This window comes from Somniosus microcephalus, chromosome 22 (genome assembly GCF_052327205.1).
Source record: "Somniosus microcephalus isolate GS21.2 chromosome 22, FLI_Smic_1.0, whole genome shotgun sequence".
NCBI lineage: Eukaryota > Metazoa > Chordata > Chondrichthyes > Squaliformes > Somniosidae > Somniosus > Somniosus microcephalus.
Window position 1 is genome coordinate 44,553,613 of NC_141008.1, and position 24,512 is coordinate 44,578,124.

Sequence of the window (24,512 nt, forward strand, 5' to 3'; positions counted from 1 at the left end):
GACAGTCTCGCCATCCCAGGAACCAATCTCGTGAACTTTCGTTGCACTCCCTCTATGGCAAGTATATCCTTCCTTAGGTAAGGAGACCAAAATTGTGCACACTACTCCAGGTGTGGTCTCACCAAGGCCCTATATAATTGGAGTAAGACTTCATTACTCCTGTACTCAAATCCTCTTGTAATGAAGGCCAGCATACCATTTGCCTTCCTAATGGCTTGCTGCATCTGCACATTCACTTTCAGTGACTCATGTACAAGGACACCCAGGTCCCTTTGAGCATTTGCATTCCCCAATCTTTCACCATTTAGGAATTACTCTGCCTTTCTGTTTTTTCTACCAAAGTGGATAACTTCACATTTATCCACATTATATTCCATCTGCCATGTTCTCACCCACTCACTCAGCCTGTCGAGATCCCCTTGAAGCCTCTTCACATCCTCTTCACAACTAGCTTTGTATCAGCAGCAAATTTGGAAATGTTACATTTAGTCCCCTCATCCAAGTCATTGATATAGATTGTGAATAGCTGGTGCCCAAGTACCAATCCTTGCGATACCCCACTAGTCACAGCCTGCCATCCTTAAAAAGACCTGTTTATCCCTACTCTTTGTTTTCTGTCTGTTAACCAATCCTCAATCCATGCTAGTATATTACCCCCAATTCCATGTGCCCTAATTTTGTTCACCAACCTCTTGTGTGGGACCTTATCGAAGGCCTTCTGAAAATCCACATCTACCGGTTCCTCTTTGTCTACTCCACTAGTTACATCCTCAAAGAACTCCAATAGGTTTGTCAAACAGGATTTCCCTTTCATAAATCCATGTTGACTCTGCCCAATCTTGCTATTAGTTTCTAAGTACCCACTTATTGCATCCTTTATAATAGATTCCAGCATTTTCCCAACTACTGATGTGAGGCTAACAGGTCTGACATTCCCCGTTTTCTCTCTCCCTCCTTTCTTAAATAGCGGGGTTACATTTGCTATCCTCCGATCTACAGGAACCGTTCCAGAATCTATAGAATTTTGGAAGATGACAACCAATGCGTCCACTATCCCAACGGCCACCTCTTTCAAAACCCTAGGATGTAGGTCATCCTGTCCTTGGGATTTATCGACTTTTAGTCCCATTAATTTTGCTAGTACTGTTTTTTACTAATAATCATTTCTTTAAGTTCCTCATTCTCGCCACACCCTTGGTTTTCTTGTATTTCTGGGAAGTTTTTTGTGTCTTCCTCTGTGAAGACAGAAACAAGGTATTTATTTAATTTCTCTGCCATATCCTCATTCCCCATTATAAATTCTCCCGTCTCTGACTGTAAAGGACCTACATTTACCTTCGCCAGTCTTTTCCTTTTCACATACCTATAGAAGCTTTTACAGTCCGTTTTTATATTTTTCGCTAGTTTTTGCTCATATTCCATTTTCCCTTTATCAATTTCTTGGTCCCCCTTTGCTGATTTCTAAAAAGATCCCAATCCTCAGGCTGACCGCTTTTTCTGGCAACTTTATAAGCTTCCTCCTTTGACTTAATACTAGCTTTAATTTCTTTTGTTAGCCATGGTTGGATCACTTTTCCTTTTGGGTTTCTATGCCCTATAGAAATATATGTTTGTTGCAAATTATGCATTATTTCCTTGAATGTTAGCCATTGTATGTCCACCTTCATACCTTTTAGTGTAGTCTCCCAATCTACCATGGCCAACTTGTCCCTCATACCCTTGTAGTTTCCTCTGTTTAGATTGAAAACCTTAGTTTCAGATTGGGCTACATCACTCTCAAACTTAATGTAAAATTCAATCATATTATGGTCACTTGTCCCTAAAGGCCCCTTTACCACAAGATTATTGATTAGCCCTTTCTCATTACACAGTACCAGATCCAGAATAGCCTGTTCGCTGCTTGGTTCCTCCACATTCTGATCCAGGAAACCATCTCGCATGCATTCCATCTTAATGCATTAATGCATCTCCGTCTTAAATGGGCGACCCCTTATTCTGAGACTATTCCCTCTCGTTCTAGATTCCCTGACGAGGGGAAACATCCTCTCAGCATCTACCCTGTCGAACCCCTTCAGAATCTTGTATGTTTCAGTAAGATCACCTCTCATTCTGCTAAACTCCAGTGAGTATAAGCCCAACCTGCTCAACCTTTCCTCATAAGGCAACCCTTCCATCCCAGGAATCAACCTAGTGAACCTTCTCTGAACTGCCTCCAATGCAAGTATATCCCTTCTTAAATAAGGGGACCAAAACTGTACGTAGTACTCTCGGTGTGGTCTCACCAGCGCCCTATACAGTTGTAGCAAGACTTCCCTACTTTTATACTCTATCCTCCTTGAAATAAAGGCCAGCATTACATTTGCCTTCCTAATTACTTGCTGCACCTGCATGATAACTTTTTATGTTTCATGTACGAGGGTACCCAAATCCCTCTGTACCGTGGCATTCTGTAGTCTTTCTCTATTGAAATATTTTTCTTTTCTATTCTTCCTACCAAAGTGAATAACTTCACATTTTCCCACATTATAAGCCATCTGCCAAATTCTTGCCCACTCACTTAACCTATCTATATCCCTTTGCAGACTCTTTGGGGGCGATTTTGTCATTGGGGCCGCGTTGGAGGTGGGACTACTGCTTGTCGGGTTGTAGTCCCGCCTTCATCGATTTGTGGCCAACCCACGCTATTTTCCCTTGATTGACCTTGTTAAGCCCGCCCAGCGGGCTTAGCAGGCCAATTGAGGGAAAGCCGGTTACAAAGAACGTCAGCGTATGACATTTCATCTGTGAAGCTGTCAAACACTGACATTCTCTGTAGTTTGATGAGTTCTTGAATTCAAGATTCATTCAACCTCTTTCTTTAGCAGAAATTAGATGGTCGTTGCATTGGAGAATGCAGCAGCCATCTGTCATGTTTGCCGCGGAGATGCGAGAATCTCCGCATACCCAACAATTGAAGCTTGCAGGAAGAAACAAAGTTAAGTAAACTTTTTTTTAACACTTTCCACTTACCTCACATACTCACCTCTCCACACTTGCACCCATCACTTACCTTCACAACGCACCTTTGCACCCGCAGACCCACTGCTCGCCTCGGTTACCCTGGCGGGGTTCGCAGCCTTCGGGAAGCCAGCACTTGTGTGGGTAAAATGGGGATAATCCTCTTATCTGCCTGTTAACTACCTGTTAACAGGCAGTTAAGTGGCTGTATTCCCCTTCCCGCCTCCAGGAGGCGGGACCCGGCGCGGGTCGGCTACCCGCCTCCTGGCAAGATGGCACCGGGGTGGGATGGGCACCCACCCCCAGATTCTGCCATTTTCCTGGCAGTCCCATCTCCATACCCGCCTCCCCAGGGCTGGCGAGATCACGCCCTTTATGTCCTCCTCCTTGCTTTCCCACCTATCTTTGTATCCTCTGCAAATTTGGCTACAATACACTCGCTTCCTTCATCCAAGTCATGAATATAGATTGAAAATAGTTGAGGCCCAAGCACTGATCCCCGTGGCACCCCACCAGTTACAGATTGCCATCCTTAAAATTACCCATTTACCCCGACTCTCTGTTTTCTGTTAGTTAGCCAATCCTCTATCCAATCTAAAATATTACCCAAACACCATGAGCTCTTATCTTATGCAGTAACCTTTTATGTGGCACCTTGTTGAATGCCTTTTTGAAATCCAAATACACTACATCTACTGGTTCCCCTTTATTCACCCTGCTCGTTACCTCCTGTAAGAACTCTAATAGATTTGTCAAACACGATTTCCCTTTCATAAAACCATGTTGACTCTGATTGTATTATGATTTTCTAAATGCCCTGCTACTACTTCCTTAATAATGGATTCGAGCATTTTGCCAATGACAGATGTTAGGCTAACTGGCCTATAGTTTCCTGCTTTCTGTCTCCCTCCTTTCTTGAATATAGGCGTTACATTTACGGTTTTCCAATCCGCAGGGACTTTTCCAAAGTCATGGGTATTTTGGAAGATTGCAGCCAATGCATCCACTATCTCTGTAGCCACTTCTTTTAAGACCCTAGGATGCAGGCCATCAGTTTCTGGGGACTTGTCAGCCTTTAGACCATAAGTTTGCCTTGTACTTTTTCTCTAGTGATAATGAGTGTTTTAAGTTCTTCCCTTCCTTTTGCCCCTTTATTTTCTACTATTACTGGGATGTTTTTAGTATTCTCTACTGTGAAGACAGATACAAAATATTTGTTCAATGCCTCTGCCATTTCCTTGTTTCCCATTATTATTTCCCCAGTCTCGCCCTCGAAGGGACCAACGTTTATTTTAGCTACTCTCTTCCTTTTTATATACTTGTCGAAGCTCTTACTGTCAGTTTTTATATTTCTTGTTCGTTTACTCTCATAAGCTATTCTCTCCCTCTTTATTTTTTTAGTCATCCTTTGCTGGTTTCTAAAATTTTCCCAATCCTCTGGCCTACCACTAATCTTTGTAGCATTGTGTGCCTTTTCTTTCAATTGGATACCATTCTTAACTTCCTTGGTTAGCCATGGTTGGTTCGTCCTTCTCTTCGAGTCTTTCTTTCTCACTGAAATATATATTTGCTCAGAGTCATGAAATATCTCTTTAAATGTCTGCCACTGCTTTTCTACCATTTTACCTTCTAATCTGTTTTCCCGGTCCACTTTAGCCAACTCTCTCCTCATACCTTTGTTAATTGCCTTTATTTAAGTTTAATACTCTTGTTTCAGACCCAAGTTTCTCACCTTCAAACTGAATGTGGAATTCTATCATGTTATGATCACTCTTCCCTAGAGGATCCTTCACTATGAGATCATTAATTAACCCTATTTAATTACACATTACCAGATCTAAAATAGCCTGTTCCCTGTTCTAAGAAACTGTCCCGAATACACTCTATGAACTCGTCCTCAAGACTGCTTTTGCCAATTTGATTTGTCCAATCTATATGAAGATTAAAATCGCCCACGATTATTGCAGTACCTTTCTTACAAGCCCCCATTATTTCTTGATTTATACTCTGTCCTATAGTATAGCTACTGTTAGGGGGCCTATAGACTACTCCCGTCAGTGCCTTCTTTCCCTTACTATTTCTTACGTCCGCCCAAATTGATTCTACATCTGGAACTTCCGAGCCAAGATCATTTCTCACTGTTGTACTGATCTCATCCTTTATTAACAGAGCTACCCCACCCCTTCCTTTCTGTCTATCCTTCCGAAATGTCAAATACTCCTGAATATTCAGTTCCCAGCCTTGGTCACATTGCAATCACGTTGATGGTACAAGGACTAGGGGACACATATTTAAGGTTTTGGGCAAGAGATACAGGGAGGATGTGAGGAAAACATTTTTTATGCAGCGAGTGGTGATGACCTGGAATTCGCTGCCGATGGAAGCGGAGGCACTCAACATTTTCACGGGGAGATTGGATAGACACTTAGGGGAAATAAACTTGCAGGGCTATGGAGATAGAGCGGGGAAATGGGACTGACTGGATTGCTCTACAGAGAGCCGACAGGGACTCAATGGGCCGAATGGCCTCCTTCTGTGTCATTTTGACACTATGACTCTATATATGTATACGTGTGTGTGTTTATGCAGACGTATGCACACTCAGATGCACAAATCCTATAGTGTTTTTCTATCATATTGATTTTGTTCTCTGGGTGTGGAATATTTTTGGTGTTAAAATGGTGTTGATATATTGGGGTAAATTTGGGCTGATTTCTCTTGATGTGGTGAGTGAGCACCGAGTTGGTATTGGTGAATATCGTCGTTGACTCCGTTGCATGATGCTTTCGATGACTTTGGTTATGTGTGTTTGTTCAGCCCCTGTTCATTCGGCTCCTTCACAGATCATCCATTCTGAGATCCCTGTGCCCTTTAAGGAATAATCCCAAAGACTTGCTTTGCAACTTATCTGAGAGTTGGGGTGTCTGTCTTGCAGCTGATGATATATGGCTGAGAATCTCCTGGCCACCCTGTTGAATTAAGGATGAAACGTTCCTATTCAAAGGGAGAATTTCTTTAGTGTGCAGACTGCATAGGCAGTGAGGTGCTAGGAAATGACAGTAGAAATACAAAACATCACAGTTAGTGGGAGAGTAGTTTCTGGGATATGTTGTCTTTGTGTATATATTTGCAAAATTCACATCTGCTTCATGACTCATCCCTTTAATTTTCGAGCTGGTACTGGTGGTCTGTTAAATAATGTTACCAGCTTTCTCAACTTTCACGTGCAGATGCTCTCTACAATGTTCGCCATGGCTCAGTGGTCCCTGAGTCAGAGGTCTTTGCTTCAAATCCCACTCCAGAGACTTGAGCACATAATCTAGGCTGACATACCCTGTGCCGTACTGAGGGAGTGCTGCACTGTCAGAGGTGCCGTCTTTCAGATGCGATGTTAAACTGAGGTCACGTCTTCCCCTCAGGTGGATGTAAAAGATCCCATGGCACTATTTGAAGAAGAGTAGGGAAGTTCTCCCCAGTGCCCTGGCCATTATTTATACTTCAACCAACATCACTAAAGAAACAGATTATCTGGTCATTTTCACATTGCTGTTTGCGGAATCTTGCTGTGCATAAATTGCTGCCATGTTTCCCACATAACAAAAGCGCACTTCAAATGTACTGCAGTGGCTGCTAAGTGCTTAGGATCGAGCTGAAGTCGTGAATGGCGCCATATAAATGCAAGTTCTGTCTTTACATGTGTCATAAAGCCAAAGTCAATTTGGTATCAGAGTTCAGACAGCAAGCAGAAACAGGATGAAAGAAGTAGGAAGAGAGAGTCAGAAAAGGAGAAGGAAGTGAAGACAGCTGAACAAGCCAATGCATGTTTATATTTTGAATCTCCAAAGTTACAAGGACATCACTTTTAATTTATGGAAATGGTGGTTGTCCATACATAGTTACAAATATTATTTGACTGACTATCTTTGTTGTCTTACCTTGCAGTTCTTCAGCCTGCTCCGCATCAAGTGATGCAAGCCGCAACTGAGGCAGGAAAGTTGGTGATTACAAGACCAACTAGACCATCCAACATTCCCTCCCCTCCACCGCTCATCCCTTCAACAAAACCACCATTGCCCACTGAGAAGCCATCATTCATCATGGGAGGCTCCATCTCGCAGGTAAGGAGGAATCCCATGCAGCACAACTTCACTTCTGGATAGACCCAGTTCAGACACCCTCAGTAGGGTATATATCTAAAATAATCAAGGCAGTAATTTCTGTAGTGTGTTCTTGCACTGTACCTAGCAGGTTATAACAGCCAACTGCATTCTGAGGCCTGGCCATTGCTGAATAGGGGAGTTGGTCCGGATTGTGTGGGACAAGCATGATGAGTGTAAATTCTGGGAACTGTGGCATCTGCTCCCTGGTATGGTCTGATCATTCCACTGAATTGGCATTGTCCCAGTCTCTGGACTGTTATAGATCACCTAATCCCATAGTGCCTGAGATCATTCCACCCAAAGTGCAAATACTGAGTGACTTCCAATTCCCAGAGTGCCCTGTGCGGTAACCCCAGTTGACCTCTCTTTGCACACAAAGCCGTTCTCTTGCCAGACCTCTGTCTGTGGCCTTCCTCGGTGCTTGGAGGTGTGCGTATGTGGCATGAGTTTATCTACATTGGGCACATACCCCAACAGTCCATACTGAGGAGATTGCCACGGCTATACATCCTCCTGTGGGAGGGAAACAGCTCCCCGTTTACTAGTTTTTGAAATGTTATTCATCTTTAATAAATCTGTTACATGTTTCAAAGTGAAGTTATTTGTTTGTCGAATTACTTCTGTAACATAAACAGTTGTGTTCCTCTTTAGTTAAAAACTGTGCACTGCTTCACGGGATTACAAGTGGCTGTGTATTTCATTAAGGGCATGTGGGTTCCCCTGTGTTTCCTGAAGGCCTTTGTCCTCCTGCAGCTTCGTCCTCCTGCAGCTTCAACCTCCTACGGGTGTGAGCTAGACTCAGACATCTGCACGACTTTGACTTTCTGCCTTGCATGTTTGGCTGAATCGTGAGATAAATTTCCCTATTCTCTCTGTGCTTTTGTGAGGCCGCCAGAAACTGATGACTCATTGTAATTGTGGCTGGCGGGTTAAAGCATCGAGCTGCTCCAGGAGTCTGAGTCACCACAGGGTTTCTGAACCAAGTGTCTGGGCTGCTAAGCCAGCAGGGTAAAGTTGGAGTGGATTCTGTTTGTTTCCAGCATAGATTGTAACAGGGTGGAGTAGGAGAGAGCTGCTCTGTATGAGGCAGTGCAGAGTGCAGCACACTGCACTCTACCCATAGTTGTGATGAATGTGCTGTCAGGCATTGTGGTGCATTCAGCCACTTCATGACTGCCTCAGTGGAGTTTTAGCTTCCATAAGTGCCATCTTATTCTATCAGCACAAGATTCATTGCAGTACCATCATTTTCACAAAAAGAATAATTAGTTGTTAGAGCAGGATCAGGCTAATGGTTTGAGGCTGAGTTTAGCTGTCTGTTATTCTGCAGGTTAGCGCAGCAGTGAGACCTTGAGCCAGTCTCCTGATGTGGGAGAGATTATGCAAGGGTCAATACTGTCCACTTGTACGTGAAAGCTGCCATGGGTTTCACCACTACACGTGTGGGCCACTTGGAACGCCTGCTCCAAGATCTGGAGCATTGGCTGAACCTGAGTAGAATGTTGTAGCTTATGTGCTTTGAGTTGCAGTATCTGAAGAGGTTAAATGTTGCTGTTGATCCCTGGAACTGAATGCATGAATCAGCTTCCTAATGTCGCTGAGCGAATGGCATGAGTTGCTGGGAGGATGCGTGCCCTGATCCCACTCTTTGTGCTGAGCCTGTTGAATTATGGTGTATCGTAGTAACTTTCAAGTAACTCAACTGTTGATGTATTTAGCTGCTGGGGATTTAGTGTTTTAAAGAAAATATTATAATGAAATTGCAACAATAAATGGGTTAATGAGTGGCAGGCTGCAGCCGCGTGTGAATGTCTTTACATTCGTTACAGCAGTACATGGGAGCAGCAATCTGCCAGAGTCGGCTACAGGTATGGATCCTCCAGTTACTTACTTTGATTTCTGTAAATGTGTTTGTGTTCTTGTTTGTGTTTTGCGTATCACAGTGAGGCAGGTAAGTACTGGCAAGCCACCCACTAAAGAAGCAACAACTATGGATTTTCGTGAGGTCACCATGTGGTGAGCTTTTGAAAGAAAGACTTACATTTACTTTGAAGATTAAATGATATGTCCACAGGAAGACTCATCAATCCCAGCGTGGTGCTACTTGTTGAAGGTGATTCACTAGGTACATAACTTGTGCCACTATTGGGTGTGTACCAGCCCAAATCTGGTCAGGAAGTTCTCTTTACCAAGGATGAAACCAAACCCAAAGTCATTAATTTGTGGTGTGCAGAGATGAGCAGCAAGAGACGAGTGCATGGATGGCACTGTTGCCCTTTTGCAATGGTGTACTGGCAGCTCGGTCAGCACAGGGACGATAGCACCAACACTGAATCAGTGCATTGAACTTTGTAGGCTGTCACAGACCTGAGCTGTCCCTCAGCTAAAGACATTGTTTGAAACCCTGATGAACACCAGCACTGGCACAATGCCCAATGTTCAGACTCTGAAATCTACAGCAAATGATGCTGCCTTTCCTCCTCTTCTATGACCTTTAACTGAACACTGTCCGACATTGAGTGGGTAATTGTGAAGAATATAACGATAAACTTGTGTCATCGCTGGAACAGTTCAGTAAAGCTGATGGGGCAACTTAAGTTTGACAGTAAAATTGAACGCTTATTGTAATTAAGTTTACTCCAAATTTACCACAGATCTGAGAGATGAGGCAAATATGGATGTTTGAACAGAATAATTTTCCCTTCTGCTTTTCAGGTAACTCCTGCCACGTACCTACCCGCTCACAGCCAAGTAACTTACAGCCAAGAAGCTGTGAAAAACACAGTGGGTTCCATCTCCCTCGGGCTGCCACGGCAACAGGAACCTGGGAAACCTGGTGAGTTCTTTGCCTGTTTATTTCAGGCAATGTTACTGGCAGTGTCCCAAAGATCAGAGGAGACTAGTTAGGTGTCAAGGATGCATTGGATTGACTCTCTCACTGACACAATCTGCTTCCGTGTCAGATAGTAACCCTTTCAGAACTCTACTTATTAAATCTTCTTTACCCAGAGGGTAACTAGAATGTGGAACTCGCTACCATGTGGAGTGGTTGAGACGAAGAGCATAGATACATTTAAGGGGAAGCTAGATAACCACATGGGGGAGAAAGGAATAGAAGGATATGTTGATAGGGTGAGATGAAGTATAGTGGGAGGAGGCTTGTGTGGAACATAAACACCGGCACGACCTGTTTCTGTGCATAAATTCTATGTGATGTAAATCCATAATTTGTTTCAACTAGCTTATCTTATTCCAACCCAATCCCCCGTCACTGCACTGGTTATCAGTCTATGCCAACCCAGTATCCATTCACTGCTGGGTGACAGGCTCAGTGCTCACTCGCTGTGCTGGATGACCTATACAAACCCAGTCCCGCTCATTGCATTGGGTGTCAGTCTGTTCTAACTAATCTGTACTCACTGCACTGATTGATGGTTCAGTATGTAAAAAGCCCAACAAGGGAGGATTCGCTATTGGATTTGGTAATGGGGAATGAACCAGAGCAGATAAGAGAAGTAAAAGTAGGGGAACATATAGGCAATGGTGACCATAATGTAATACACTTTAAGATGATAATTGAGAAGGACATAAGTATGACGAAAACCAGGTTAATAGATTGGAGAAAAGCTGGTTTTATGGGGCTGAGAATAGAACTTGGGAAACAAAAATGGGCAACAATATTGGCAAACAACGATATAGGACAGCAATGGGAAACATTTAAAACGGTCATAGAGTTATACAGCACGGATAGAGGCCTTTCGGCCCATCGTGTCCGCGCCGGCCATCAAGCCCTGTCTAATCTAATCCCATATTCCAGCATTTGGTCCGTAGCCTTGTATGTTATGGCATTTCAAGTGTTCATCCAAATGCTTCTTAAATGTGAGGGTTCCTGCCTCCACAACCCTTTCAGGCAGTGAGTTCCAGACTCCAACCACCCTCTGGGTGAAAAAGTTCTTTCTCAAATCCCCTCTAAACCTCCCGCCCTTTACTTTGAATCTATGCCCCCTAGTTATTGACCCTTCTACTAAGGGAAAAAGCTCCTTAGTATCCATCCTATCTATGCCCCTCATAATTTTGTGCCCCTCATAATTTTGTACACCTCAATCATGTCCCCCCTCAGCCTCCTCTGCTCCAAGGAAAACAAACCCAATCTGCCCAGTCTCTCTTCATAGCTGAAGCGCTCCAGCCCTGGTAACATCCTGGTGAATCTCCTCTGCACCCTCTCCAAAGCGATCACATCCTTCCTGTAGTGTGGCGACCAGAACTGCACACAGTATTCCAGCTGTGGCCTAACCAGTGTTTTATACAGCTCCATCATAACCTCCTTGCTCTTATATTCTATGCCTCGGCTAATGAAGGCAAGTATCCCATATGCCTTTTTTACCACCTTATCCACCTGTTCCGCCGCCTTCAGGGATCTGTGTACTTGCACACCCAGATCCCTCTGACCATCCGTCTTGCCTAGGGTCTTACCATTCATTGTGTATTCCCTTGCCTTGTTAGTCCCCCCAAAGTGCATCACCTCGCACTTTTCCAGGTTAAATTCCATTTGCCACTGTTCCGCCCATCTGACCAACCCATCTATATCGTCCTGCAGACTGAGACTACCCTCCTCGCTATTTACCACCCTACCAATTTTTGTATCATCCGCGAACTTACTGATCATACCTTTTACATTCATATCCAAGTCATTAATGTAGACCACAAACAGCAAGGGACCCAGCACCGATCCCTGTGGTACCCCACTGGCCACAGGCTTCCAGTCACAGAAACAACCTTCGACCATCACCTTCTGCCACTAAGCCAGTTTTGTATCCAATGTGCCAAGGCACCCTGGATTCCATGGGCTCTTACCTTCTTGACCAGTCTCCTGTGTGGGACTTTATCGAAGGCCTTACTGAAATCCATGTATACCACATCCACTGCGTTACCCTCATCCACACACCTAGTCACCCCCTCAAAAAATTCAATCAAATTAGTCAGACATGATCTTCCCTTGACAAAGCCATGTTGACTATCCCTGATTAATCCTTGCCTCTCCAAGTGGAGACTAATTTTGTCCCTCAGAATTTTTTCCAATAATTTTCCTACCACTGCTGTTAGGCTCACTGGCCTGTAGTTCCCCGGTTTTTCCCTACTCCCCTTCTTGAATAATGGTACTACATTAGCGGTTCTCCAGTCCTCTGGCACATCCCCTGTGGCCAGAGAGGTTCTGAATATATGTGTTAGAGCCCCCGCAATCTCTTCCTTTGCCTCACACAGCAGCCTGGGATACATTTCGTCCGGGCCTGGGGATTTATCCATTTTTAGGCCTGCTAAAACCGCCAATACCTCCTCCCTCTCGATGTTAATATGTTCGAGCATATCACAGTCCCCCCGCCCTATTTCTATGTCTACATCGTCCTTCTCCATAGTGAAAACAGATGCAAAAAATTCATTTAGAACCCCTCCTACATCTTCCGGCTCCACACACACATTGCCACTTTTGTCCCTAATGGGCCCTATTTTTTCCCTAGTTATCCTCTTACCCTTAATATACTTATAAAACATCTTAGGGTTTTCCTTTATTTTGCTCGCCAGTGTTATTTCATGGCCCCTCCTTGATCTCCTAATTTCTTTTTTAAGTATCCCCCTGCACTTTTTGTACTCCTCTAGGGCTTCCTCCGTCTTTAGCCTTTTGTATCTGCCAAAAACCCTCCTTTTTTTCCTAATCCATTCTCGTATATCCCCTGACATCCAAGGTTCCCTGTGGTTTTTGGAACCACCCTTGACCTTTACGGGAACATGTTGCCATTGTATGATCTCAATCTCCCTTCTGAAAGCCTCCCATTGCTCCGATGCGGATTTTCCTACAAGTAGCTGATCCCAGTCCATTTTGGCCAGATCCTGCCTTATCCTATTAAAATCGGCCTTCCCCCAATTTAGAACCTTTATTTCCGGCCCATCCCTGTCCTTTTCCATGACCACCTTAAATCTCACCATATTATGGTCACTGTCACCAAAGTGCTCACCTACTAGCACTTCTTCCACTTGGCCGGCCACATTCCCTAGAATTAGGTCCAGTACCGCCCCCTCTCTTGTAGGACTTTCTACATGCTGGCTCAAAAAGCTCTCCTGGATGCACTTTAAGAATTCTACACCCTCTGAGCCTTTCACACTCTGACTATCCCAGTTAATGTTGGGGAAGTTGAAATCCCCCATTATTATTACCCTATTATTTGCACATTTCTCTGAGATTTGCCTACATATCTGTTCCTCTATCTCCCCCTGACTGTTTGGGGGCCTATAGTACACTCCCAGCAAAGTGCTTGCCCCCTTTTTGTTTTTAAGCTCCACCCATATGGCCTCATTAGAGGAACCTGCTAATATATCATCCCTCCTTATGGCAGTAATTGATTCCTTAATTAATATTGCGACACCCCCTCCTCTTATCCCTCCCCCTCTGTCTCGCCTGAGTGCAGGAAAAATATATTCCGCTAAAAGGAAACAACAAACTAAACAATAATGAGACTCCATGGATGAATAAAGCCATAAGGGAACAATTGAGGGTAAGGAAAGAGGCATACATTAAGTACATAGCCAGCAGGGGAGTGCATGATAAGAGAGAATACAAAAAGATTAGGAGACAAATTAAAAAAAAACAATTAGGGAGGCAAAAAGGAACTGTGAAGTTAAATTATCAAGGAACATAAAACAAAATAGTAAAATATTTCATAGGCACATCAATAAAAAAAGGAAGGTTGGGATGGGAATAGGGCCATTAAGGGATAGACAGGATAATACCACAGGCAACGATAGAGAGATAGCAGAAATATTTAATAATTATTTTGCTTCAGTATTTACCAGGGAGATAGAACAGGTGGACATGACATTGGATGATGAGATTAGTAATGAGATAAATGCATTAAAAAAAAATTTAAAAGGGGATATATTAAATAAACTAATCAACTCAAAGAGGATAAAACCACTGGTCTGAATGGATTGCATCCATGCATTTTCAAATAATCTAGGGAAGAGATAGCAGAGGCATTACTACACATATTTAATAATTCGTTAGAAAAGGGAACAGTGCCAGAGGTCTGGCGGATAGCTGACGTAATACCGATATTTAAGAAGGAGGATAGAACTTGTCCAGGGAATTATAGACCAGTCAACTTAACATTGGTGGTAGGAAAAATAATGGAATCCCTACTAAAGGAGAAAATAGAAGAACATCCATAAACCAAAATTATAATAATGGATAGTCAACATGGACTTCAAAAGGGAAAGTCTTGCTTGACCAACCTTATTGAATTTTTTAAAGAGGTAACAGAGAGAGTAGACAATGGTAATGCAGTGGATGTAATTTATCTGGATTTTCAAAAGGCCTTCGATAAGGTACCCCATAATAGACTAATGAATAAGGTCAGAGAATGTGGTGTCAGGGGACAAGTAGCAGAATGGATAGCTGGCTGGCTTCAGGACAGAAAGCAGAGAGTAGAGGTAAAGGGTAGCTATTCACAGTGACAGAAGTTGGGGAGTGGTGTTCCACAAGGATCAGTGCTGGGATCACTGCTGTTCACAATTTACATTAACGATTTAGACTTTGGAATCAAAAGCACAATTTCTAAATTTGCAGATGACCCCAAATTGGGGGGGATAATCAGTACTGAGAAGGACTGCAAAAAATTACAGGAGAAAATTGCAGAATGGGCATATAATTGGCAAATGAAGTTCAACACAGATAAATGTGAGGTATTACATTTTGGTAGGAAGAATAAGGAGGTCACACATTACTTGGAGGATGCGAGTCTAGGTGGGGTAGAGGAACAAAGTGATCTCAGAGCAGATAAGAACATAAAAAAATAAGAAATAGGAGCAGGAGTAGGCCATTCGGCCCTTCGAGCCTGCTCCGCCATTCAATGAGATCATGGCTGATCTTCTGCCTCAACTCCATTCACCGGCCCTATCACCATATCCCTTGATTCCCTTACTAGTCAGAAATCTATCGACTTCTGTTTTGAATATACCCAATGACTGAGCCTCCACAGCCCTCTGGGGTAGAGAATTCCAAAGATTCACCACCCTCTGTGTGAAGGAATTTCTTCTCATCTCAGTCCTGAATGGCCTACCCTTTATCCTGAGGCTGTGGCCCCTGGTTCTAGACTCCCCAGCCAAGGGAAACATTCTCCCAGCATCCACCCTATCAAGCCCTGTAATAATTTTGTATGCTTCAATGAGATCCCCTCTCGTTCTTCTGAATTCAAGAGAATACAGGCCCAGTTTACTCAATCTCTTCTCATACGACGGTCCCGCCATCCCAGGAATCAATCTCGTGAACCTTCGTTGCACTCCCTCTATGGCAAGTATATCCTTCCTTAGGTAAGGAGACCAAAATTGTACACAGTACTCCAGGTGTGGTCTCAGCAAGGCCCTATATAATTGGAGTAAGACTTCTTTACTCCTGTACTCAAATCTTCTTGTAGTGAAGGCCAGCATACCATTTGCCTTCCTAATGACTTGCTGCACTTGCACATTCACTTTCAGTGACTCATGTACAAGGACACCCAGGTCCCTTTGAGCATCTGCATTCCCCAATCTTTCACCATTTAGGAAATACTCTGCCTTTCTGTTTTTTCTACCAAAGTGGATAACTTCACATTTATCCACATTATATTCCACCTGCCATGTTCTCGCCCACTCACTGAGCCTGTCAAGATCCCCTTGAAGCTTCTTCACATCCTCTTCACAACTGACACTGCCACCTAGCTTTGTATCATCAGCAAATTTGGAACTGTTACATTTAGTCCCCTCATCCAAATCATTGATATAGATTGTGAATAGCTGGGGCCCAAGTACCAATCCTTGCAGTACCCCACTAGTCACAGCCTCCCATCCTGAGAAAGACCCGTTTATCCCTACTCTTTGTTTTCTGTCTGTTAACCAATTCTCAATCCATGCTAGTATATTACCCCCAATTGCATGTGCCCTAATTTTGTTCACCGACCTCTTGTGTGGGACCTTATCGAAGGCCTTCTGAAAATCCAAATACACCACATCTACTGGTTCCCCTTTGTCTACTCCACTAGTTACATCCTCAAAGAACTCCAATAGGTTTGTTAAACAGGATTTCCCTTTCATAAATCCATGTTGACTCTGCCCAATCTTGCTATTAGTTTCTAAGTACCCACTTATTGCATCCTTTATAATAGATTCCAGCATTTTCCCAACTACTGATGTGAGGCTAACAGGTCCCCGTTTTCTCTCTCCCTCCTTTCTCAAATAGCGGGGTTACATTTGCTGTCCTCCGATCTACAGGAACCGTTCCAGAATCTATAGAATTTTGGAAGATGACAACCAATGCGTTTACTATCCCAATGGCCACCTCTTTCAAAACCCTAGGATGTAAGTCATCCAGTCCTTGGGATTTATTGACTTTTAGTCCCATTAATTTTGCTAGTACTGTTTTTTTACTAATAATCATTTCTTTAAGTTCCTCATTCTCGCCACACCCTTGGTTTTCTCGTATTTCTGGGAAGTTTTTTGTGTCTTCCTCTGTGAAGACAGAAACAAGGTATTTATTTAATTTCTCTGCCATTTCCCATTCCCCATTATAAATTCTCCCATCTCTGGCTGTAAAGGACCTACATTTACCTTCGCCAGTCTTTTCCTTTTCACATACCTATAGAAGCTTTTACAATCCGTTTTTATATTTTTCGCTAGTTTTTGCTCATATTCCATTTTCCCTTTATCAATTTCTTGGTCCTCCTTTGCTGATTTCTAAAAAGATCCCAATCCTCAGGCTGACTGCTTTTTCTGGCAACTTTATAAGCTTCCTCCTTTGACTTAATACTAGCTTTAATTTCTTTTGTTAGCCATGGTTGGATCACTTTTCCTTTTGGGTTTCTATGCCCTATAGGAATATATGTTTGTTGCAAATTATGCATTATTTCCTTGAATGTTAGACATTGTATGTCCACCTTCATACCTTTTAGTGTAGTCTCCCAATCTACCATGGCCAACTTGTCCCTCATACCCTTGTAGTTTCCTCTGTTTAGATTGAAGACAGTTTCAGATTGGACTACATCACTCTCAAACTTAATGTAAAAGTCAATCATATTATGGTGACTTGTCTCTAAAGGCCCCTTTACCACGAGATTATTGATTAGCCCTTTCTCATTACACAGTACCAGATCCAGAATAGCCTGTTCCCTGCTTGGTTCCTCCACATACTGATCCAGGAAACCATCTCTCATGCATTCCAAGAATTCGTCCTCCATACCATTAGTGGTAATTTGATTTGCCCAGTCAATATGTAGATTAAAGTCCCCCATGATTACCGTATTGCCCTTATCACATGCACTTCTAATATCTTGATTGATACTGTGCCCTACATTACCACTACTGTTTGGTGGTCTATACACAACTCCCACCAATGTTTTCCACCCTTTGCTGTACAACTACACAAATTACTAAAAGTTGCAACACAGGTTAGCAAGGCCATAAAAAAAAAAAGAGCAAACCAAGCACTAGGGTTTATTTCTAAAGGGATAGAACTGAAAATTAGGGAAGTTATTATGCTAAACCTGTATCGAACCTTGGTTAGACCACACTTGGAGTACTGTGTACAGTTCTGGTCACCGTATCATAAAAAGGATATAGAGGCACTGGAGATGGTGCAGAGAAGATTTACAAGGATGATACCAGAAATACGAGGGTCTACATATCAGGAAAGGATGAAAACTCATGTGGAGCATGGACTGGTTGTGCCGAATGGCCTGTTCTTGTGCCGTATATCCTCTGTAATCCTATGGTCTTTTTGATAAGTTACCTCTCAGAAGACTTGTTTAGTTTGAAGTTTCCTGAGGTGATGCTGGTTTATTGTATATTTTAGTCTCTTGATTCTTGAATGCGGGGTCTGTGGAAATTGAGATTGTCATTGCCCTGTTAATCTCACTTTTCACACCCCAGCTTTTCGAGCTAGTTTCCTTTCACATAGGAAGCCCAGGGGATCACTCTGACGTTTTGAAGAGGAAGGCTGGTGATTGGGTGACACTAACAGGAGGAGGCGAATCCAAGCAGGAATGCAAGGATGTGTAAAAGGAACATGTAAAAGTAATGAATTTAAAATAAGATTTGTTTTTGATGTTCCAGGCCCATTGCAGTTTATTAAACAAGAGGAGCTATCTCCCAGAGGCCACAACCCCCTGCCAGAGGGCCTGCTGTCCAGAGCTGCCTATGAGACAAACGTGGTCAGAGGTAAGAGGACAATAAAGAGATCTGCGGGTCCCAGTTTCTGAGAACACAGCGACCTCCTAACGGTCGCAATGGCAACACGACGCCGGGAGCAGATCAGCAGAGCAGCTGTGTGGAGGGACTGGCACTGACTGGAAACTACTCCAGCTGTATTTGTATCAGTGGTTTAGTAGTCACCATTTCTATAGCCTCTATCGAGATAGAAAGCGCTGCCTGATGGCTCAGACCCGGCCTGTATCAGCAGCTTGTGGTAGAGTCAAAGAGCCTGGTCTGAGTTGATCTTCACCTTGCGTTGATTATGAGTACAAATTTGAAACCTGATATTCAAGAGAAAACAGGGTTCATTTGAAGGGAACGGTAACGTAGTGGTAATGTCACTGGGCTAGTAATCCAGAGGCACCTCTAGCCAAGCTGTTCCAGTACAGCTACAACACTGGCATCTATCCGACAATGTGGAAAACTGCCCAGGTATGTCCTGTCCACAAAAAGCAGGACAAATCCAACCCGGCCAATTACTGCCCCATCAGTCTACTCTCAATCATTCCAAAGTGTTGGAAGGTGTCATCGACAGTGCTATCAAGTGGCACTTACTCACCAATAACCTACTCACTGATGCCCAGTTTGGGTTCCGCCAAGACCGCTTGGCTCCTGACCTCATTACAGCCTTGGTCCTAACATGGACAAAGGAGCTGAATTCCAGAGGTGAGGTGAGAGTGACTGCCCTTGACATCAAGGCAGCATTTGACCGAGTGTGGCATCAAGGAGCCCTAATAAAACTGAAGTCAATGGGTGGAGTCATAACTAGCACAAAGGAAGATGGTTGTGGTGGTTGACGGTCAATCATCACAGCCCCGGGACATCGCAGCAGGAGTTCCTCAGGGCAGTGTCCTAGGCCCAACCATCTTCAGCTGCTTCATCAATGACCTTTCTTCCAACATAAGGTCAGAAATGGGAATGTTCGCTGATGACTGCACAGAGTTCAATGCCATTCACAACTCCTCAGATAATGAAGCAGTCCATGCCTGCATGCAACAAGACCTGGACGACGTTCAGGCTTGGGCTGATAAGTGGAAGGTAACATTTGCGCCACAGAAGTGCCAGGCAATGACTATCTCCAACAAGCGAGCGTCCAACCACCTCCCCATGACATTCAATTGAATTACCATCGCCGAATCCCCCAGCATCAACATCCTGGGGGTCACCATTAACCAGAAACTTAATTGGACCAGCCACATAAATACTGTGGTAACAAGAGCAGGTCAGAGGCGACGAGTCTCTCACCTCCTGACTCCCCAAAGCCTTTCCACCATCTACAAGGCACAAGTAAGGTGTGTGATGGAATACTCTCCACTTGCCTGGATGAGTGCAGCTCCAACAACACTCAAGAAGCTCGACACCATCCAGGACAAAGCAACCTGCTTGATTGGCACCCCATCCACCATCTTAAACATTCACTCCCTCCACCACTGGCGTACCATAGCTGCAGTGTGTACCATCTACAAGATGCACTGCAGCAACTCGCCATGGCTTCTTCGGCAGCACCTCCCAAACCCACGACCTCTTCCACCTAGAAGGACAAGGGCAGCAGGCGCCTGGGAACACCACCACCTCCAAGTTCCCCTCCAAGTCACACACCATCCTGACTTAGAAGTATATCGCCGATCCTTCATTGTCACTGAATCAAAATCCTGGAACATAGAAGATAGGAGCAGGAGTAGTCCATTCAGCCCCTCGAGCCTGCTCCGCCATTCAATGCGATCATGGCTGATCATCCAAATTCAGTACCCTGTCCCTGCTTTCTCCCCATATCCCTTGATCCTTTTAGCCTTAAGAAATATATCTAACTCCTTCTTGAATATATTTAATGAATTGGCCTCAACTGCCTTCTGTGGTAGAGAATTCCACAGGTTCACCACTCTCTGGGTGAAGAAATTCCTCCTCATTTCTGTCCTAAATGGCTTACCCCTTATCCTTAGACTGTGACCCCTGGTTCTGGACTCCCCGACCATCGGGATCATCCTTCCTGCATCTAGTCTGTCCAGTCCTGTCAGAATTTTATAAGTTTCAATGAGATCCCCTCTCATTCTTCTAAACTCCAGCAAGTATAAGCCCAATCGACCCAATCTCTCCTCGTACATCATTCCTGCCATCCCAGGTATCAGGAACTCCCTCCCTAACAGCACTCTGGGAGTACCATCACCATAAGGACTGCAGCGGTTCAAGAAGGCAGCTCACCAGCACCTTCTCAAGGGCAACTTGGGATGCGCAGTAAATGCTAACCTTGCCAGCGATGCGCAGATCCCATAAACGAATAAAACATTTTTTTTTGTGTGACACAGTAACTGTGTGTGACACCATAACTGGGACGTCCCTGTGTGTGACACCGTAACTGGGACGTCCCTGTGTGTGACACCGTAACTGGGACGTCCCTGTGTGTGACACCGTAACTGGGACGTCCCTGTGTGTGACACCGTAACTGGGACGTCCCTGTGTGTGACACCGTAACTGGGACGTCCCTGTGTGTGACACCGTAACTGGGACGTCCCTGTGTGTGACACCGTAACTGGGACGTCCCTGTGTGTGACACCGTAACTGGGACGTCCCTGTGTGTGACACCGTAACTGGGACGTCCCTGTGTGTGACACCGTAACTGGGACGTCCCTGTGTGTGACACCGTAACTGGGACGTCCCTGTGTGTGACACCGTAACTGGGACGTCCCTGTGTGTGACACCGTAACTGGGACGTCCCTGTGTGTGACACCGTAACTGGGACGTCCCTGTGTGTGACACCGTAACTGGGACGTCCCTGTGTGTGACACCGTAACTGGGACGTCCCTGTGTGTGACACCGTAACTGAAATATTTTTGCTTGCTTTAAAGTCTTCTGTTTGAAGTTGCAGTGCTGCCATGAGATTCCCAGTGGTGATGCTGTGAATCAGACAGCAGTTGGGATTAGGGACGTGTTAGTGCGAGAGAACAGGTGCTGCAATACCAGGAGAGGGCGCCAGAGCTTAAACTTGTTTTTGAATTCTCTCGGCCCAGAATGTCAATATTTAAAGGGATATTCTGTATAACGATGATGATCAATACTCGTGTCCTCTCGTCCTAGTGCTGGGAGCCTTGTGTAACTGTGCTTCCGAGATTCGTCGTTTGTAACCTCCCAGAGTTCTCAAACTCCCCGTGAGGCACACTGCCTCCTTTAGGCCCCCTGTAAGCTTCATGCTGGGTTGCTTTTGGGATCATTACCCGGAAGACGTGCTTCAAATTAAGTGCATTGCATGATGGGTCCGACTAGCAACTGTGACGTTGGCAGTTAGTTACGTGCTTTGCCTCCCTGTGGTAATATTAAGTAAATGTGTCTACTCACCAGCTTAGAGAGACCGGCAGTGGAGCCTGTGACTAACTATAGATGTTACTCTTTTAATGATATCGCGTTCCCTTTAGGTGCTTAATGAAGCATTTCATGAACACGTTTAACAGCTTTACTCTGTGCTGCAAAGCACTCTGCCTCGTAGTTTGACTAAAATTACCCAGTAACCGGTGAGGAGAGGCTGATTTTGATCCTTTTCTTCCTACAGGTGGTCAAATGGCAACTATCCAGGAGGCAGGTCTAACACGAGGCAGCCCAGCGGGCAAGGTTTCTGCAGAACCACCTTCCTATCGAGGTTCCATCACTCAGGTATACCTTTGTCTCCTCACTATTCGCTATTTAAAGCTTCTACTTAAAAGTGGCCCATACAGACTGGCTGAAAGCTACGTGTAGCAATGCCTTTGCATGAGGTTGGGGCACTGAGGTCTGAGCTTACTCTTGTGCATGTTACTAACCCAGTGACCCTCTGCAAGTATCGACACTCCCGGGGACCTTCAGCGAGTATTGACACTCTCCCAGGGACCCTCTGTGAATATCGACACTCTCTCAGGGACCCTCTCGAGTATCGACACACTCTCTCAGGGACCCCTTGCAAGTATCGACAGTCTCTCAGGGACCCTCTGCGAGTATCGACAGTCTCTCAGGGACCCTCTGCGAGTATCGACACTCTCTCAGGGACCCTCTGCGAGTATCGACACACTCTCTCAGGGACCCCTTGCGAGTATCGACACACTCTCAGGGACCCTCTGCGAGTATCGACACTCTCTCAGGGACCCTCTGCGAGTATCGACATTCTCCCGGGGACCCTCTGCGAGTATCGACACTCTCCCAGGAGACACTGCGAGTATCGACACTCTCCCCAGGAGACACTGCGAGTATCGACACTCTCTCAGGGACCCTCTGCGAGTATCGACACTTGTATCGACCGGGGACCCATTGTTAGCTACCCAGAGGCTGGTATTTTTTTATATACAAAAACCAAAATACAGTACTTGTAGGTCAACACAGACAATGCAAAATTCTTGATCCTATGCTTGTGGTCTAACCACAGAAATCTGGTGATCTCACGAGCTCTTGGGGTCTCCTCATAAACCAGAGAAGCCGGACTAGCAACCCAGAGATCATGAGTTCAATTGTTCCACGGTAAATTGTGAAATTGAATTCAATAGTCTGGTAATTTGTGGGCAGAAAAAGAAATGCTGGTTATCTGTGCCCAGGTGGCAGTGCCAGACTGGAGCGGTGGAGGCATAGCCTCTGTCCAAATCCAGTCTCTGCTGACATCCATACTTTAGGTTTCTATCAGTGGAGAAGCTTTGCTCACTCTTGGCTGGAGTGGTACACGGAGTGTCAGGATTGCAGGGAGTGCGAATCCTGTGCTGCTCCCGATGCATTCCTTATGGGGATGGGAAGTGCATGTCCTGGATTTTTCTGTCTACCTGACAGTGGTCGCATCAAAATTTGCAGATGACACAAAACTTGGAAGTTTAGTGAACAGTGATAGACTTCAGGGAGACATAGACAGGCTAGTGGAATGGGCGGACACGTGGCAGATGAAATTTAACGTAGAAAAGTGTGAAGTGATACATTTTGGTAGAAAGAATGAGGAGAGGACATATAAACTAAATGGTACAATCCTAAAGGGGTTGCACGGACAGTGGAAGGTGACAGGGCAGGTTGAGAAAGCAGTTAAAAAGGCTTATGGGATCCTGGGCTTCACAAATAGAGGCATAGAATTCAAAAGTGTGGAAATTATGATGAACCTGTATAAAACACTGGTTTGGCCCCAACCGGAATACTGTGTCCAATTCTGGGCACCACGCTTTAGGGAAGATGTGAAGGCCTTGGAGATGGTGCAGAAAAGATTTACGAGAATGATTCCAGGAATGAGGAACTTCAGTTACATTGATAGACTGGAGAAGCTGGGGTTGTTCTCCTTGGAGCAGAGAAGATTGAGAGGAGATTTGATAGAGGTGCTCAGAATCATGAGGGGTCTGGACAGAGTAGATGGAGGGAAACTGTTCCCATTGGCAGAAGGGTCGAGAACCAGAGGACACAGATTTAAGGTGATTGGCAAAAGAACCAAAGGCGACGTAAGGAAAAACTTTTTTACGCAGCAAGTGGTTAAGATCTGGAATGCACTGCTTGAAAGGGTGGTGGAGGCAGATTTAATCACGGCTTTCAAAAGGGAGTTGGATAAGTATCTGAAGGAAAGAAATTTGCAGGGCTACGGGGAAAGGGCGGGGGACGAGCTGAAGTGCTCTTGCAGAGAGCCGGCAAAGACTCGACGGGCCGAATGGCCTTTTTCCGTGCTGTAACCATTCTATGATAATGATTTGGAAGCAGGCTCTGCTCGCTAGAGATCAGCACAGTCTGCGGAAGCCCAGCCTCAAACTTCAGCTCAAATCCTGGAACGTTGAAAGGAGCTGACGATTGGAATTCAGAAGGAAGAAAGTCAAGTGGGAATAAAATGGGAGTGTGTTTTGTTTGCAGGGCACTCCAGGCCTGTCACAACAGGGCATTGCTGCAGATACGCTATTGAAAGGAGCAATCAGCAAACTGGCCACCGAGGAATCGGGGAGCCCTGAGCAGTCCCGGGAGGACGCAATGTCAAAAGGCCATGTCATCTACGAAAGTAAGAGTGGCCACATACTGTCATATGATAGTAAGTTCACAGCTTCTCAATTCTTCATGGTACTTAAGGCAAAAGTTTCTAAACTGTATCGTGACAGCCTCCAAACCCCCCCCCCCCCC

General features: G+C 44.7%; 1 protein-coding gene across 12 annotated transcripts in view; it reads left to right on the top strand.

The window, feature by feature from the left end:
• The window catches only part of ncor1 (nuclear receptor corepressor 1), a 372,353-nt gene that overhangs the window by 292,203 nt on the left and 55,638 nt on the right, over nt 1–24,512 (top strand). For 11 of the 12 annotated variants that reach the window (XM_085964552.1, XM_085964550.1, XM_085964555.1 and 8 more), the window contains 6 exons: nt 6,940–7,115; nt 8,987–9,025; nt 9,873–9,993; nt 18,291–18,395; nt 21,970–22,070; nt 24,252–24,423. In XM_085964552.1, coding sequence (XP_085820678.1) covers nt 6,940–7,115; nt 8,987–9,025; nt 9,873–9,993; nt 18,291–18,395; nt 21,970–22,070; nt 24,252–24,423 — 714 coding nt within the window. The remainder of the gene's footprint in view (nt 1–6,939; nt 7,116–8,986; nt 9,026–9,872; nt 9,994–18,290; nt 18,396–21,969; nt 22,071–24,251; nt 24,424–24,512) is intronic. The other variant, XM_085964554.1, reaches the window with a different exon arrangement.